Source organism: Meriones unguiculatus, chromosome 16, assembly GCF_030254825.1.
Source record: "Meriones unguiculatus strain TT.TT164.6M chromosome 16, Bangor_MerUng_6.1, whole genome shotgun sequence".
NCBI classification, from domain to species: domain Eukaryota; kingdom Metazoa; phylum Chordata; class Mammalia; order Rodentia; family Muridae; genus Meriones; species Meriones unguiculatus.
This window is the reverse complement of record NC_083363.1, coordinates 954,222-972,317: the sequence shown is the minus strand read 5'-3', so window position 1 is coordinate 972,317 and position 18,096 is coordinate 954,222. Positions and strand designations below refer to the sequence as shown.

The 18,096-nt window shown below is 51.0% G+C and overlaps 1 protein-coding gene across 3 annotated transcripts; it reads right to left on the bottom strand.

Moving 5' to 3' along the window:
- Window positions 1–944: 944 nt before the first annotated feature.
- Window positions 945–17,644, bottom strand: LOC110557143 (E3 ubiquitin-protein ligase TRIM39). Of its 3 annotated transcripts, XM_021651329.2 has the most exons (11): window positions 17,158–17,311; window positions 14,555–15,014; window positions 13,002–13,097; window positions 8,381–8,611; window positions 6,936–6,958; window positions 6,304–6,419; window positions 5,595–5,779; window positions 2,631–2,731; window positions 2,439–2,521; window positions 1,210–1,335; window positions 945–1,070 (listed from the first exon to the last, which is right to left on the bottom strand). In XM_021651329.2, the coding sequence occupies exons 2-11, from the start codon at window positions 15,005–15,007 to the stop codon at window positions 997–999; spliced, it is 1,488 nt and encodes a 495-aa protein (XP_021507004.2). In that variant the 5' UTR covers window positions 15,008–15,014; window positions 17,158–17,311; the 3' UTR covers window positions 945–996. The 3 variants fall into 3 exon arrangements, with proteins under 3 accessions (XP_021507004.2, XP_021507018.1, XP_060225003.1); XM_060369020.1 differs by lacking the exons at window positions 945–1,070; window positions 1,210–1,335; window positions 2,439–2,521; window positions 2,631–2,731 and having other exon boundaries at window positions 5,637–5,805; window positions 17,158–17,644; XM_021651343.2 differs by lacking the exons at window positions 5,595–5,779; window positions 6,304–6,419; window positions 6,936–6,958; ... (2 more) ...; window positions 14,555–15,014; window positions 17,158–17,311 and adding an exon at window positions 2,817–2,963.
- Window positions 17,645–18,096: the final 452 nt, after the last annotated feature.

The window sequence follows — 18,096 nt, the reverse complement described above, 5'->3', positions numbered from 1 at the left end:
TTTAGGAACTTCCTTTGCTGTGTTTTTAAGGACAGAACTAAAAAACTGCTCTTTAGTTTTACTTTCTGTGTAAATTACCTGCTAGATTACTGTAAATTCTGCCACACATCGGTACACCATTTGTTGTGGGTTATTAATATTTTTATTGATTTATCTTTCAGTTAAGCAGCAGTTATTCCTAAACCAGCTGTATACCCAAATCACCACACAGAAATTAGGATTTAATTAACCTAGAGCACAGTGCTGGGCAATAGTTACTGCATCCTAAACCTCCAAGCCCACATAGCTTCCTACCAATTGCACCTGCTTTCAGTCATATCTTAGGTCCTGTCCTGCCAATCTCTCCTCCTCCCACTCCCTTCCCTCCCCTCCAGACCAGGATGTCCCACCCTAATTCTCTATTGCACAGCACTGGCTGGCTGTTTTATTGAAAATACAGGGAACAAAGGCTGGTGTGTTTACACACACTTGAGACAGGTGATGTTTACAATAAGCATCACAATGCAACGCCCAGATTGAAACCAGATAGTGGAGTAGAGAAATCAGCATTGGAATGGACAAGGGTAAATTGCATATATTCCATGGGAACAGTATACCAACACCTAAGATTTTATAGAAGACAACTGTGAGGGGGGAAATGGCCAAGTCTGAGTAGGCCCAGGTATACGCAGTATCTGCCTCCCCTTCTCAGTAGCCAGCACCACCTCAATATGGAGACACACCAGCCTGCAGGAAATGCTGAGGCTTGCTTTCCAAACACAGCGGTGTACTGAGGGCACAGCGGTGACAAGGCAGTGGGGCCCTAAGCAAGGGCTGCTTAATGGGACAAATGGTGTACGGAAACCGGGAATTCCCTGAACGGTGGAGTGAGGTTACACGGACCCAAACAAAACAAAAACCAGAGGACAATGACATTACCGGTTGGAATACCACAGAACACGAAGTCAAACAGAATTTCACTTTATTTATCTGGGAATAAATCCGTCACTGGTGTTTCTAGTCTGAGGCTATGCACTCATTCTCCTTAGGCAGGTGGGCTATGTTTGGCGGGGGCTCTGATGGTCTGAAATCTGGACAGTGAAGGAGAATCAGAGAATTACTTTCCTAAGACCGTGGCACCCCCTATATTAATCAGGCTCACTTACCTTCCTTTTCAGCTCTCCACTGTCCCACCCCTTGGAGCCCCCAGCCTTCCCTGCGGGCGCTCACCTGCTTGATTTTGCAGCTGGGCTTCGGGGCGGTCCCCCCAGAGCAGATGCTTGGGGTCATTGAGGAACCGCTGGCTGCGCTGGCATGTCAGGCAGGTCTGCACTGTCCAGCGCTGTCCCTTTCGGCCTGGGGTTTGGGGGCGGGGGGGTGGGGGGAGAAGAGTACTCGGGCTTCTGAGAAAAAGGTTGTTTTTGTTTGCAGTTCTCCTTCCACTATCAGTAGGAATTCCATCTCATTTTACTTGGAATGCAAATCTGATACGTGTGTGGGAGGCCCCGTACACAGCAATGGAGCTCTTCCCATGAAGTTCAAACTCTTCAACAAACATGGGTGGCTTCCCTTTCCAGCCTCGCCTTTCTCCGTGCTGCCTACCTCCAACTCCGGCCTCCTGAACGCTCTCTCCTTTTGCAACTCTGTATTTATAGTCATCATTTATATGGAATACATACATATGTGTTAGTGTTTTAGGTGTGAGTGTGCACACGTGTGCGCACAGGAGCACTCACCTAGAGGTAGGTGTGGCGGACAGCAGGCTAGTTTGGGTGTCTCCCCTACCACATGCCACCACATCTTTTTCAGTCTCTCACTGAACTCGGGGCTACATGTTCTCAGGCCGGCCAGAGAGCCGCAGGATCTGCACGTCTGCACCTGCTCCCCAGGCCGGGGGTTACAGCCTGTGCTGACCACCACCCTGCCCCTTGACCAGTGTCTGGGGCGCCGGTCTGCCTGTTCATCCCACACTTCCCTGCCGGCGGCGGAAGTGAGTCGGCACGCTGCTCTCTTCCAGTCAAAGCAATTAAAACCACTGCTCCAGTAGCTGGGTGTGCAGGCTCTCGCTTGCAGTCCTGGTCCTAGGAATGCTGGGGCCATCCATTTCAGTGAGTGGGAGGCCAGCCCGGGCTACAGTGACGCTTACGTCAAAAAGAGCCAAAACCAGAGTGGTTATGTGTTTTTGTTTGGACAGGATCTCATTATGCAGCCACGGCTGGTCTGGATTATGCAGATCAGAATGGCCTTGAACTCCTGGAGATCCACTGGGATTAAAGGCGTGGTACTTAATGCATTTTAGGGATTAATAAGTAAACGGGGATAATTTATTATTATTTTTTTAAGCTACAGGGTGCCATGTGGTCAAGCTGGTCAATTCCGCCGCAGAAAGCCTCTCCCTCTAGGAGGCAGGACCTGCTGGGCGCCGCCCCGCCCTCCAGTGCCCCTGACACAGCACTCACGTCTCTGGCGCCGCGTGCAGGTGAGGCCCGGGACCAGGAGAGAGAAGCAGCTGCGACACAGCGTCCTCTTCACGGAGGGGTCCCTGGGCGGGAAGAGGCGGTCGGCCCGCGCCCCCGGCTCGCCCGCCAGCCCGCGCCCCCGGCTCGCCCGCCAGCCCGCGCCCCCGGCTCGCCCGCCAGCCCGCGCCTTACTGCCGCAGGACCAGCCGCTTCGCGATGGTCTTCTCTGTGTGGCAGTAAAACCTCGCCAGCGCCTGGTTCTCGGGGTTCTGCGAGAGGACGCAGTGTGCGGCCTGGGGACAAGGGCGGCCGCCCGGGTCAGTCCGCGGCCCCGGCGCCGCAGGGCCGGCCTGCAGCCCGCCCGCAGCCCCGGCTCACCTGGTACAGGAAGCTGAGTCTCTGGAAGGCCTCCCGGTCCTTCACCGGGCCCGCCATGAGTGTCTGCCCCTCCTCGCGGATGCCCCGCCCGGACGCGCGCGGCCTGCTGGGAACTGTAGTGCGGCGCCCACGGCCCCACAGCCACTCGTCCAATCCCACCCGCCCCGCGCACCCTTTCCAAGGCAGGCGACCTAGTTTGGTATTCCTCATTTATTTATTAGGTAGGGTCCAGCGTGGCTAGTACAACAGGTAAAGGACTGTAAAACGTCCTGACAGTCCCAGAAGGCTGGTCTCTTCCTTTACGGAGGTGGGGAAGAATGTTTGTGGTGGGTAACGGGCTAGGCTTTGTCTTAGTCTCCGGAAGTCAAAGGCAGAAAGACTCCTGGATCACCTACAGACTGAGGTAACACAACAAAACAGGCAATACCCAGCTTGGTGTTATCTCAGCACCTGGGACGTTGAGGTAGGACCACCATGAATTTCAGCCCAGAACGGGCTATATTGCCAGACCCTGACTCAAACCCAAAAAGTATTGGTGCCTGAGGGGCTTAAAGTGAGAAACAGGAGAAAACATCCCTGAGGAAAGACGTTCTAGCCCTCAGAAATCGCGGCTTTCCCCCACTTTTCCACATAGGAAAGAAGACACTTGCTGTTACAGGGCTGGTCATGTGAACAGTTTCTACAGCACACAAACCTGTCGACCTCTGCTGGCCATTAGTAGCTACACACTCCTTTCTCTGACCTGTCTTCTCATTTATTAAACCTGCTTGGTGCTTACTTCTAACTCTCCCATTACTGGGTGAGAAGCAAGGTCAAAAGCAGAGGGACACAGGCAGAATACCAAGCTGAGGATGTCGGTACCAGTCAGGAGGCAGAGATCTCCATCGCAGGGCTCCTGCCGGGATGGATACAGAACCAGGCTTCCAGTCAGAGTAAGGCGACAAGCTGACACTTCACCTGCATGTGTTTTATGGGCCTTCAGACCCAGATGAGTGTGTTAACATGTAGCCTAGGCCCACCCAAACCTGTTAAGGACAGTGAGACCCAACATAGTTTTCGTACCTAGCCATTCTCCTGTAAGGCCACTGCCAAATTACCACACAACTCAGAGAGCACATCAGTGGATCCTTTGTTCCATATTTTGACCAGCCAAATTATCTTGCCACAAAGACCCACAGTCAAGGCACAAAGGTAAGAGGAGAGTGGACAAAATCCTGCTGAGGTGGTAGGAGGGTCTGAGACACCCTCAGTGCAGCACCCCATCCCAGTCTTCCGGGAAGATTACCCAGGCAGATAATCCAAGCTGTTTGGTTTGGCATGCATCGTGTTACCTTTTGTGACAACATATGTACCCTATAGGTTATTTTGGCCTAATGTTAAAATGGTTTACATTCTCTGAAAAGGGGAATGTCAAAGGGTGATGAATGCTAATAGAAGCTAAGCTGTCTATCTGGCCCTTTGCTACACAAACCATCCTCTTCTACCCTGTGCTCATGGGGTGAGAAAGACTCCGTTACTTTCTTCCTTTCTGGCTTGAACATCTGCGCCAGGGGACACGTGGGCAGCCTGGGAAGAACTACTTAGGAACATTCGTTAAGGCCAGGGCTGTGGGTACCTTTCCCTTTCCTCTAATACCTGACTCCTCCTGAAGGGCCTTGGGAAAGGAGTGGAAGGGCAGGTTTGTATCTTGCAGGTTTTCTTCTGCCTCACTTCTAAGGGGAGCCTACTTCTGGGAGAGAACCAGCTTTATGACCTAGTTCTCCTTTCTTACCACTCTTTCCTTCTCCCCAAGTTTGAACCTGTGGCTAACTGTATGGGTAATGGTAGCATTACCCTAACAACAGAAGACCAAAGAAGTACCCCTTCTCTTCATTCATTTCTAGAAATGTTCCTTTAGCCTCTTCCCTGATCCTCCTAACTTTACGGCCCAGTCACAGCCCTCAGAAAAGTCCCTCAACTTCTAGCCTCCTGACAGCAGCTGCTGCTCATCTTTCCAACACAGAAGTATACAGATCCCTATGCACTACCACAAGGAACAGGGCTATTCTGAGTCACAGAAGCCTTTTAAAGGTTTCTGCTTCCTGCATTTTAAGCAAGTTAAGACCCTGTCAATACAGATGTTTTGTTTCTAGAAAGGCCTTTTCTCCCCCGACCTGTCCTTGTGCAATAGGAAACCTGCTGGGCACCAGATTCCAAGCCCCTGGGCACCCAACTCTCCCCCACAGTGAGGAGGGCACTGTCTGTGCTCTGTCGTGCAGCCCAGTCCTATCTTTACTCCTTCACACAAACGAGACCAGGTGGTTTCTCAAGATGGCTCAGGACTGGAACCACACAGACACCAAGACATCCAGCAGGCCAGTTAAGAAGGCCCATCGCTCCTGACCCTGCCTCACCCCAATGAAGCTGCATCTGCTGTCACTCCCAATCTGTTGGGGGCCTGATGGTAAGTGGTGCAGCATTCTTCCGACCAGCCCGGATCCCTGGGTAGAAGAGGGGCCAAAGTTTCTCAGTAAAGGTGTCAGTGAAGGTGTAGATGTGTGAGCGGTCTGTGACGTTGTAAAAAGACAGCGTGCCAGCCTCATAGTCTAGGAATATGCCCACGCGCTTAGGCTTCACCTTGATGTGCAAAGGGGTGAAAGGTGTGGTGGTGGCTGCGTACTTGTCCCCGTTCCACAGCCGCACACGCCAGTAGCCAGTCTCGGGGAGCGGCGTCAGCTCGCCCTTTCTGCTCACAGAGTCCCGGCACACGCCCACTGCCCAGTGGGTCTTGTCGCCCACCTCCACCTCCCAGTAGTGTCGACCTGAGGTGAAGCCTTCAGTAGCCAAGACACAGGGGTAGAAAGTGAAACGCTGTGGTGTGTCAGGGAGGTCTCGGAGTCTTGTCTCCACAAACTTGACACTTTTCCGATCCTCTGATAGGACGAGGTTAGGATGAGCTGTCTCGGGGTCCAGAGTCACATCCGCTGGCGGGAGAAGCCATAGTGGGGAGCTGGATGAGGATGGGAATAGCTAAACACCCCTGCCTTGCTTTCCCAGCCTGTACAAAGCCTGGCTCCTGAGAGGTCCCCAGCACACCACGGGTTGGGTCCTTTCCCCAATCATGCTAGCTTTTGCTGTACATGCTGAGGGAGGGCCATAAACAGAGACCCAGATCAAGCGGGCTAAGGGCTGGGGAGAGGGCAGACATAGCCTGCACCCTCAACAGCCCCTGCTTTTCTCTGTTAGTGATGTCTCCTCTCACTGTCCCGGCTAAGATGGCAAATGCTGTGCTCACTCCACCCGAGGAGTCAGGAATCCTGTAAGACTTCTAGGTCCCTGATGAGAGCAGACGCTCCCCACGGCTTCTTCTCTGAACTCTGTGATTCGAGGTGAGGCCGAATGCTGCTGAGGGGTGGGTGGGGGCATAAGAAAAGCGCAGGTCCTGGAAGGATCCTGACCTTCCACTCCTTTCATGCCCTCTGCCAGTTTCCTTTTGGGAACAACTCACCAATTAGATGCTTAAGAATTTTCCTTAGGGCAAAGTACTGGCGGGGGAAATTGCTGAAGTTCTTCTCCAGCTCTATAGAAACTGAAGTCACCTCCATGGTCTTCACCTTCTCACATCTAGGAAGGACAGGAGATAAAGAAAGCCAGAACAGGGTCAGGAGCTCCTGCCAAGTGAGTATGTGAATGATGTCATCTTTACTGAGAACTAGACCTCTCCCACTCTCCTTCCCCCTGAAGGCAGCAGCTCCTTTTAGCAGATCCCTGGAGAGCTATATGCCCCCTTGACAGATCTATATCTTAGGAATGAGCCTCAGGACTTCCTTGGAGTGTTCTTACATTTCATGCAAATGGACAGTCTCCCTCTACTCCTTGTACTCCTGTCTTTCCAACCTCTTCTGCCATCTTGATTGAACACAGTTCTACCCACAGCTCAAGCAGAATCTGGCTGTTATCACCGTTCTGACCAGGAGTGGCCTGATGTCAGAAGGGAGGTGAAGGCTCATCACTCTTGTTCGTCCTTCTCCACATTTCACTCAGACACTGCATGCCCTTCCCTCCCTTACTTCCTCCAAGTCATTACTAAGCCCAGAGCCTCTAAGCCAAGACCTAACTCAGCAAGACAGAGTCACTTACTTTTCCAGGGTACTTTTCACATCCTAGAGGAAAAGAGAAAAGAAAGTAAGATTGGTCCTAGAATTCACGGCTCATGGTGGCAAAAAGGTTCTCCCTCTTCCCTGAGGTTTGCACCAGGTAAACCAAGGGTGCCAGTGCAAGGGGCAAGCTTCAAAGGGACCTATGGGCAATCTCTGAGAAATACCCAACTTCAACTGCTGGTCGCAACAAAGCTTGATAATTACTATCACTCCTAAATGGTTTCCTGTACATTTGTCTTTGTTCCTTAAAGACACTGGAGGCTCCTTGCAAGAGACAGAGGTTGTATCTGCTCTTTTCTTTGTCCCCCACATCCAGCCACACACCTCAGCATCACTAAGGATCAGAACAGACAATTCCAGACTGGGGGTACAAGACATTTCACGCTGTGGTCTGGACCCTCCTGTCTATCACTGGTTAGTAAGCATTACTTCATATCAATCCTGATTTGAGGCCACTTGAGATCCAGATGACAAACACAATGAACCTTACCCTGCAGAACTCAGTTTAATGCGGTTAGCAGAGCACACACAAATGCAGACACAGGGTAAATACCAAGCAAGATGTAAGGTGCATGTAGGTGTGCAGTGACGCGTCACTGACTCAAAGACCAGAGACCGTATCCGAGAGGAGAAATGCTCCCTGCAGCCTCGCAGCCGCCATGCGTGTGCTGCAAATAGTGACCATTTCCAATGTCTGAGGGCAGCGATGTGCTACGAGTGAAGCTTACTGTGAGTAGCCTTTCACTTATGCTTCTGCCCTCGACCTCCCTCCCTCATTGGGCACCAGGTAAATCAAGTTCTAGGACTGGCAAGTAATGGTAACTTCATTTATAAAATTTTGAATGCATAGTTTATCAGTAAGTAGAACAGACTTCTATCTTCTGAACAGAATTATCTTTTTTTGGTTACTAATTATAAACACTAAAAATAGAGACTTCAGAGCAGGCAGATCTCTGTGAGTTTGAGACCAGCCTGGTCTATGAAGTGAGTCCAGGTGAGCCAAGGCTATACAGAGAAAACCTGTTCTGAAAAACAAAACAACAACAAAGAGTTATTTTATCTGTATGAGAGTTTTGCTTGCATGTATGTATGTGCACTATGTGCAAGCAATGCCTGAAGAGGGCTTTGGAGTCCTGGAGCTGCCATGTGGGCACTGAGAACTAAACCTGGTCCTCTCAAGAGAAGCAAGAGCTCTTAACCACTGAGCCACCTCTCTAGCTCCAAGCACAGATTTGCTGAAAAGACATAAAAGACTCTTTGGAAGAGACGGTGGAGAGAGGAGATGCTGTACTGCAGAAACCCCTGGAAGAGAGGGCTGGGCTTAGGGTAGCAGGGTGAGTGACGGCGCAGCCCATGCTGACAGGAGGCCTGCACAAAGCCGCACTGCATCTGGCCTGAGGAAGAGCGCAGGAGCGAAGGCCGAACCTTAAGCATCTCGAAGCCTGACTGTAAGCACTTGCCCTCCACCTCAGCAGCTAAGTGGGCAAGGTCGCGACGCTTGTCCCCAAGGTGAGCAGCATTTTCTCGAAGTCTCTGTAGAATGTCCTGCTCTTCTTCTTCCAGCCGTGAGAGGAGCGTCTGCTGCTCTTCATCCAGTCGCCTGTGGAGCTCTTCAAACTCCTTTAAGATTTGCTGTCGGCGGCTCTCCACGAGTCTCTGAGGACAAGGGAGAATGCTGTTAGGACCAGCAAGTGTGAGAAATCTCTCCCAGGCCCACCAGGCTCAGTTAGGAGCACAGGTGCTTCTCCTGTGAGGGACACTGTCACCCGCACACCCCCAATAGACGATTTACTAGTGCGAATCACTGGGAAGATGGCAAAACAATCAGTACTTGACTTTTTTCCTAAAAAAATTTGTATTTTAACAAAGCACATTCAAGGTTTAAGAACTGAATGATGTTATGAAAACCACTGTTTCAGACATCAGAGCTAATTTTGCTATTCTCTACCATGATGTTTGGCTTATAAAATCTGCTAAAGAAATAGCAAATAAAGCGGGAGTGGTGTCACACGCCTTTAATCCCAGTACTCAGAGGCAGAGGCAGGGTGATCTCTGTGAGTTCAAGGCCAGCCTGGTCTACAAAGCTCAGCCAAGGCTGCACAGCAAAACCCTGTCTCAAAAAGCTCCCCCTTCCCACCACAAAGAGAGAGAGAGAGAGAGAGAGAGAGAGAGAGAGAGAGAGAGAGAGAGAAAGCACAAATACTAGAAAGCTAAAGAGCTGCGTCATTAGTAACTGTAGGGCAGGGACCTGATAAAAACCAGAGAACAGAGAGAACAGATGAGAAACTTTCAGAATCAGCCACAGTTTAAGGAGTTGATACAAAGTATATATTTAGACTTCAGGGCTGACCTTGATTTGTTTGCTAGAGCAGACCTTGTCATACAGCACAAGCTGGCCTTGAACTTGGGATCCTCCTGTCTCAGTCTCCAGAGCTATGTGCAGCATGCCCCCTTGTAACAAGTCACACACAATTTACACCATTTCTATGTGACTGAGAATTCCTGGAAGGAAGCTGCAAAGGCTGACTGACCGGAACTATAGTGGTGTGGAGGCTGGACTGCTGCAGGCCCAGAGCTACTTATATTCTGCCCTGGGCTATATTCACTCTCTAAATAGCCTTTTCCATGCCTGCCTTCGTGCCGGCCCTAACATTCTGTGATTAACAGATGAAAGACTAGAGTGGACTAGGTCTCATTAAAGCTGAGATCACTCTGGTTTGGGTGGTCTGAGGTACTCTGATGTCACTGCCTTCCTGTTTACTGTTCTACAAAAGTGCCTTGCTTTATGGCTTTCTTTGTTCTGGTACTATAAAAATTTCATGAAACTGTTTCCAAGTTGAAATACAGAATTTGGGTAACCCAAACCAGCGTCTGAAGGCCATGATCTCTCACTCTGGGCTTCAGAATAAATGCTTATCTTCTTTGAGGTAGCTGAGAGTTGTTCTTTGTGCTCACAGATGTTTTCAGTAAAGTAGCTGCTTACAATAACATACTTTTATGTCTAACAAATCCCCTGAAGTACCAGAGTACAGGACTGAAGCAGAAGCCATATCACTTTCTGAGGGTTAGCAGCGCATCCTCCCTCTCTGCCTTCCTGCCACTGACCTTGCTCTGTGAAGGAGCCTTACTTAAGTCCTGTGGCTGACAGGGAGGGATCAGCTCAAAAGACCTTCTAGAGATGGGAAAGACAGTGCACGGGAACGAAAAGTCAGGGCTCAGGCTCAAGAATGGTGGGGCACAGACACAAGCCTGTGGGCCTCAGGTGTGGCAGCCCTGGATCTGAAGCTACGCCTAGCAGACAACAAAGGAGCTTTCATTGCAGGGTCACTTGCTGCTTTGGCAGGCGGCAGCAGGGTGCATTCTCACCTTTGTAAGGAACACAGCTTCAGTGTGAGCAATTATCCTCATTAGGACTATCAGGGGCCAGAGAGACGACTCAGTGGTTAAGAATGCTTCTAGGGTTGGGCATGTTGGACAGGCCTTTAATCCCAGCACTCAGGGAGGCAGAGGCAGGTGGATCTCTGTGAGTTCAATGCCATTCTGTTTTACAAAGCCAAGTCCAGGACAGCCAGGGTTCTGTTACTCGAAGAAACCCTGTCTTGAAAAGCAAAACAAAACAAAACAGGAATGCTGGCTTCTCTTCCAGAGGACCTGAGCTTGGTTCCCAACCTCACACTGGGTAGCTAACCGGGTGTGACTTGTTCTGGTCTCTGGAAAATGTGTTCATAGGTATGTAGGTGCATGTCCACACACACACTCACACACACACATTAAAAAAAAAATCTTGAACACTGGCTGGGTGGTGACAGTGTGCACCTTTAATCCAGCACTTGGGAGGCAGAGGCTGGTGGACCTATGAGTTCCAGGCCAGCCTGGTGTATAAAGTGAGATCCAGTCAAGGCTACACAGAGAAACCCTGTCTCCACACCCCCCCCATTACTGTATTTGGCTTTTCTTAGACTTCACCATATCAGTAAGAGCAAAGCTACTTGTGGTGTCTGACTCACATCTATGTCAGGATGAACCCATATTTACATCAGGATAGTGTGACACACAGGTGCAAGCATATGCCCACACGCTAGTGTCTTCCAGGGCAGTTAGGGTCAAACACTCACTTATCAGAGCTTAGTAGAGATTACTTTTAGCTGGGAGTGGTATGCATGCCTTTAGTCTCAGCAGTCAGGAGGCCGAGGCAGACAGATCTCTGAGTCCCAGGCCAGCCATACCCACATAGTGAAGCTCTATCGCAAAAAAAGGAAAAACTTACTCTCTGATGTTACTGCATATGAGGGCTGCTTTAAAGTTACCTACGTAGGCTATTATTATTATTATTATTTTTGAGACAGGGTTTTTCTGTAGCATTCAAGACTGGCCTTAAACTCATACAGATCCACCTGTAGGTGGGCGATCTTATCGGACTCCCGAGATACAATCTTACTATAAAGCACAGGCTGGCCTGTGCTGCTCTGAGGTAGTAATCAGGACTTCGGGGATCCCTGCCCCAGCCGCATGTGTGATTACAGCTGTGCACCAGCACGCCCAGGTCAGAAACTTGTACTTTTTGTCCACTGTGTTGGGAAACTGATACCATACCTGTCAGCGCCTACACACTAAAAAAAATTATTTTTTGAGACTGTAGTCTTGGCTTTCCTCACTTACAAACCCTTGCCTTAGTCCCGTTAATATCGGGACACGCCCTGCTCCTACAAACTGTTTTAAAGGGTTAAAGAGTCCAATTCTGGAGGTTGGGGTGAGAGGAAGCAAAGGAGTAAAAAGGGGAGGAAGATGAATTCAAACAGTCATAAAACAAATGTTTTTACTTGCAGTTTCAAAGACCACTGGATAAAAACAGTAAAGACAACTCTAATTTGGTTCAGACACCAAGGTTTAAGGAGACATACCCTCCACAGGGCCACGCCCTTGAGCACGAGGTCCCCAGGTGGGGGCCTTGGCCCTCGGGGAAGGTGAGAGGTGGAGCTTTGCTGGAGGAAGCAGTCCCTGGGGGGTTTAGGGATTATTGTCTTACCTACTTCCTGTGTATGGAGGACAGTGATGCGCCAGCTTCCTGTTCCTGCTGCTACCCCTGCCTTCCCTGCACTGTAGACTAATTCTCTCTGGAACTGTAAGCTAAAGCAAACCTTTTCTTCTTGAGTTACTTTTGGTCATGGTAGTGTACCAAGAACTCCACAGGTGAAGGCTGCGGAGGGAAAGACATTCTGGCAACAAATCAACATTACCTTCGCTTACTTAATTCTAAGGATGTGGTTCTAAGCCACGTGACATGGTGCATGTCTGCAGCACCAGCACTTGGCAGGCAGAGGCAGGGGCATCTTTTCGAGTCTGAAGCCAAGCTGGTCTAAATAGTGAGTTCCCGGCCAGCCAAGGCTACATAGTGAAACTCCATATCAAATAAACAAGTAAGCAAACAGAATGTGGTTCCGTGAAGCTGCAGAGTTTAAGAGCATTAGGTATTTGCTTTTCCAGAGGACCCGAGTTCAGATCCCCATCACCCACGTGGCACCATTGGTAACTCTAGTTCTAGCCTCCCTGGCCACCAGGCAGGCATGTGGTGTGTAGGCATACACACAGGCAAAATATCCAGCTACATAAAAAAATAATAATTAAAAACAAAGAAAATGTTACTGAACAAAAGTTCTGAAAGCTTTTGCTCAGCTTCTCCTACCTCCCCTGTGAACTTCCCAAATTCTTTCTTCCAGCCCCGCTAAGTTCCCATCCCTGCATCCTTAGGAGACCCTCTTTCCTTGCTTGGGGTGGGAGGAGAATACTAGACTTAGCAGAGGTAAATGTTTTGTCTGTTTAGTTGAAAGCACTCATTACCGGGTGTGCTGTGTGCATACACACAGTGAGTAGGCGAGCATGTGGAAGTGGGCTGGCAACTCTGGGTTCGTGGCTCTCTTCCTACCTTGAGAGCAAGCACCTTCATCCAGCGAGCCATCTCACAGCCCCTTTCCTTCACGTCTTACATCATTCTCCTCACTACTTAACTCCTGATAAGGAATTTATAGGCAAATAGCCAGCCCTTTACCTTGAGCTCCCCTGGTTTCTTTTCTTCAGAGGCTTTGCAGCAGGTGATCTCCTGCAGCTTCTGCTCCAGGGGCTCCAGGCACTTCTGCAGTTTCTCCTGAGTGTTGGGAGAAAGGTGGAGAGGTGACATCTGGAGTTAGTTGGTACATCCATTACTCAAGAGCAATAACCTACTTATTTCTTTTGTTGTTAAGATTTATTTTTAGTCACGTGAATGCGTAAGGGTCTGCTTGAGTGTATGTGCCTATGTGTGTGCTAGCGCCCATGGAAGGTAGAAGGCATCAGATCCCCTGGAACTGAGGTTATAGGCACTGGTGAACTGCTGCGTGTGAACCAAACTCAGAGCCACAAGCATGCTGGGCAAATGCTCTACCATTAAGGTACACTCTCCACTCCTAAATCTGCCCTCTCATCATCACTTTTTTTTTTATTTCTCTGTGTAGCCTTGGCTGTCCTGGACTTTGTAGACTAGGCTGGCCTTGAGCTCACAGAGATGCTTTTGCTGCTTCCTCCTGAGTGCTGCACACAGCTCCCTCATCACTTCTTCATCAACTCCCCTCCTTGCCTGGCACTGGAGATGTCATGGGGACTTTTCCCGCCATCAGTCTGTCGCCATCACGTTTGCTGCTCACCCCACTCTCCTCCCCTGAACTAGGAGTCAAGGTGCCATCAATGTGTCCTTTCCCACTCTGCTTTATGGACAACTGCCTATCACATTTGACCTTAACTGTGTTTTCGTTTGTTTTTCTGGGGTACTGGGGAGCCTTGCAGGGTGTGTAGAACAGTATTACTAGGATATACCCTCCTTCTGCCAGAAGTTACTTTTGTACCTCAATATCCTTTATTATTTATGGTTGTTGTTTTACAATAATATCTCCAGCAGGCCAGGCTGGCGGATGACCTTCAACTCCCGACCCTCTTGCCCCCACCCTCTGAGTGCTGGGATTACAAGCCTGCCTCAATGTCCTCGTCAACATGTGCTTCCATTCAAATCTAGCCACTTATAAAAATAAAGCTTGACTGCACATACCTAAAATATTTTTTAAGATTTTGTTATTTAAGCAGAATGAATAAAAATCCTAGGCAGTACCATTTTTGATTTTTATTACTAAAATATTTGCCCTGTGCCCTCACCAGCAATTAAATGTTAAATTTTGTTACCCTTTATATGGGAAGATGCAGAGTGATTCAGCTCACTCTGCTGCATATCAGTGTAAAGTGATGTTAGCCATTTCCAACAGGGAAAAGAAGAACATCCTAAGTAAACAGGCATAAATGAAGAAATCAGAACATTTTCGGATTTTCGTGTGGTTTCCCTCATTTCAAGACCATACATACCAAACTCTGAAGACTCAATAGGATTGCAATAAGTGACGGAAATTCTGGGGTGCTTCTCACTGTTCTTGTGGAGGACAACTGACCAGAGCTACTGAGCACCCATGTACATAGCTCTGAGGGGAATTTGGAGGAGCAGACAGCCTTGCCTCAGGAGAGTATGCTTTCTCTGCTGCTTCCCTCTGTGCCCACACTGGCGTCATGTGTCTGGTTGCCCACCTTGTACTCCTGTGTAGCATCGTCCAGTGGCACGACGGTGTGGGCCCGGTGGGTATGGGAAATTGCACATATCAAACAGACAGCCTCCTGGTCTTCATAGCAGAAGAGGCTGAGGGCTTCATGGTGCTGGGAGCAGAGGCTCTCATCTCTGATCTTCCGCTTGACCGTCTGCAGCTGCTTGGCAATTTCTACCATACTGCCTAGTTGTCGATTCGGCCGGAGACTCCGGTATCGGGATGTCTTCCGACAGACAGGGCAAGGGAAGTCCCGCTCTAGGTCCTCCCACCAGCGGGTAATGCACGCTTTGCAGAAGTTGTGCCCGCATTCGATGATGACCGGCTCCTTCAGATACTCCAGGCACACAGAACAGCTTGCCTCCACCTGCAGGTTCTCCAGAGCAGCAGCTGTGGAGGCTGCCGAGGCTCCAACCTCTAACAGACTTGTCTCTGCCATTATTTAACTTGGAGGTAGGAGAGAGAGAAAGAAAAATATCAGTTGGAGGGTTACTTTATTTTCGCACTACTATCTTGACATTAGCTCTCATCAAGCGTTAGTCTAGATTCAGTCCCATCGTGGTGATTTCCCATCTCTTCCAGTATCACCTGTTGCTCTATTCAGTGTTTGTGACTTCTAGCCATCCCTGCACTCCCCAGACCCCTGATTCAGCGCACACCAATAGTCCCTAGCATCTCCTTTACCTCTGCTACCTCACTATGAACAGAAGCCCCCTTAACTATAACCCGACATGTTTTTCTAATAGACGAAAAGGAGCCTGGTGTGGTGGCTTAACCCCACCATAAGGAGCCTGGTGTGGGCCATAACCCCAGCATTTCTGAGGTCAAGGCAGGGTGACTGCCATCAGTTGAGGGCCAGCCTGAACTACAGAGACCCTATCTCCAGAGGGAGGGAACCACAGGAAGTGCCAAAGAATAAGAGTTTAGCTGGGCATGGTGGCTCCCTGTGAGGCAGGAGGATCCATACACGGATGAGGTAGCCTGGGCAGGAGAAGAAGATCTTGTTTGAAAATACTATTTTTAGCCGGGTATTGTGGCACATGCCTATAATCCCAGAATCAGGGAGGCAGAGGCAGGCAGACCTTTGTGAGTTTGAGGCTAGCCTGGTCTACAAAAGTGAGTCCAGGATAGCCAAGGCTACACAGAGAAACCCTGTCTCAAAAAACAACAACCCCCCCCCAGTATTTTAAAACATTTTTCAAGTTTTTTTTTTTAAATGGGGCTTGGCTATTGGTCCTAGAATTCATCATTATTATTATTATTAAAGAACTTCATACGTGAGCACTGCATCTACATTTAAAAAACCATAAATACTTCTTATAGTATTACATCACATAAGTTTTATTATTGTTATTAGAGCCTAACCCTGTCTGCGACCCTCTTTTTCAAAAAAGGGTGATACCCTGAATGAGCTATACTACAGTAACGTCTTCCCAGGTCATTTCCCTTTCCCTGGACTGGCCGTTTGAGAACACGTTTCTCTCATCTCATCTCCACTGGTGTGCAGAATGGCTGCAAAGTAGCAAACACATATCACCTCTAAGGGAACACTACTGAGTGGAGGGCAAGAGAGCGCTGCAAGTCCATTCTAAACACCCAGCGGCAACTTTAGTCTTTTAAAGCTGGCACTGATAACCAATTCCTTGGATACTCAGTGAAGTGATTAGGAATTAAAAGCAGGAAATTAGTCAGGTATGGTGGCACATGCTTATTATCCCTCCACTGCGGAGGTGAAGGCAGGGACATCAGGAGTTCAAGGCCAGCCTCAGTTACAAAACTTATATCCTGATAATAGAGGGAAGAAATTGATCCAGATAAGTTCGGTTGGATGATCTTTTTTTTTTCTCTCTCCCCATTAGAATCCGGTTTTGACTACCGGCTCAGCCTCCTCCTCTTACGGGCCTTAAGGGACACCCTCACCTAAAACTGAATTATATTCACACTTAAAGAGACCAGGGTGCATCTAAAAAACAAACTGATGGTGTGATGGAGGGGGTTTGGAGCTGGGAGGAGGGGTCGTAGCGGTGATGATGCAGAGGGCAGCCAGAACACGGCCTCGAGCGCTTCTGGCTCGGGTCCTTCCTCTCTCCGCATCACTCCGTCCCAGCAGAAGTCATAACTTCCGAGACGTGCTCGTCTCGTCTTTTACCGCTGCTGGGTACCAGCTCAGGAGCCTCTCTCAAGCCCGGGCCACCACCCCGTCCCACCCCTTCTCCATCTTCTCCTGCCACCTCGGGAGCGTGGGGACCGGGGCGAGGGGGGCACACGTCGTGGCTGGCGGGGAGGAAGGGGTGCGTGTCCCAGCGAGGGAGAGGCGTGCCGCCCGCTGCTGTGCCGCAGCCCCGAGCCGCGGCGACTGCGTCGGGTTCACCCGGGGAAGCGCAGAGGCGGCGGGACAGGGGGACTCGGCGGGGTAGCCAAGCAACGCCGGACGCGCTGACGTCGCCGGGGCGGCCAGCGTCCTCCGGGCCCGGTGCGGGCGGAGGCAGCCGTGGCCGCGCGCCGGGCGGCTGACGCGCTCGCCGGGCGCGGGCGGCGGCGCGAGGAGCCGGGTCACGCGGTGCGCCGCGGCGGCGGCGCAGCACCTACCTTCCCGCTCCGGTCCCGGAGTGCGGGGCGCGGGGCCGCCGGAGCACTGCCTCCCTCCTTCCTCCTCCCCTCACCCCCGCCCCGCCGCGCGACGCACAATACTCGCCGGAAGCGGAAGTCGCGGCCGAGGGGAGACGGCGGCGCGCCGGGGCCTAGCAGGCTCTGCGGCTGGCGGCGGCGAGCCCGAGGCTGGGCCGGCGCGGCGAGCCCCGGGCGAGAGGGCGCACGGGCCGCGGCGGCCGGCGGAGCTGCTGCGCCCGGGTGGCCCGAGCGCGCCTCAGGAGACGGAGGGCCGCGCATGCGCGCGGCGGGGCGCCGAAGGCCGTGGCCGGCGGCGCGCAGCCCTGGCGGCTTGCGGGCGGGGGTTCATGGTGGCGCCCGGGGGGCTGGGAGCAGCAGAGGCGCGGGCGGCCACCGGCTACGCTTTCCCGGACTCCGGGCTAGTTCGGGGGTCGGGTCGGAGTGTAAGGCGGCGGCGGCGGATTGCGTGTCTGACCTGAGATGCTTTGCTGGCACGTCACTTCCGACTGGCTGGGTGTTAGCATTTTAATGGTCAAGGACTAGGTGAGTTTTCTTGGCTGCAGACCGAGCTGTGCCTTATGTCTCCCCTGGTTGGCTGACAGTCACGACACGAAATGCTTTCCCTGGCTGGAGCAGGGGCGTGGAAAACTGGTCTTGTCCAGTGCTTTGCTGCTCACGCATCTGTCACCGGCGTCTGTACGGCAGACGGAATGCAGTGTTTAGTAGGCCCCGGGTGAGAACCGAAGCCTGTTTTGCTCTCTTTGAGGCCCTTGGCGTAAGTTTCCCCGGGAGAGTAGATAGACTTGCGGGTGGACGCCAGGCTTGCTCAATAGCCTCTCTGTTTTTTGGAAGTGTCACGAATCTGTGATGATGAAGATTTTGTGGAAGGGGGGGAGTTGATGTGGGGGAACATGTGAT

Coding starts and splice junctions, on each gene's coding strand:
- LOC110557143 (XM_021651329.2), bottom strand. CDS start 15,007: ATGGCAGAGACAAGTCTGTTAGAGGTTGGAGCCTCGGCAGCCTCCACA. Junction 8,612..13,001: donor AGAAACCAGGGGAGCTCAAG/GTAAAGGGCTGG, acceptor CCTTGTCCTCAG/AGACTCGTGGAGAGCCGCCG. Junction 6,420..6,935: donor GTGAAAAGTACCCTGGAAAA/GTAAGTGACTCT, acceptor TGTCCTTCCTAG/ATGTGAGAAGGTGAAGACCA.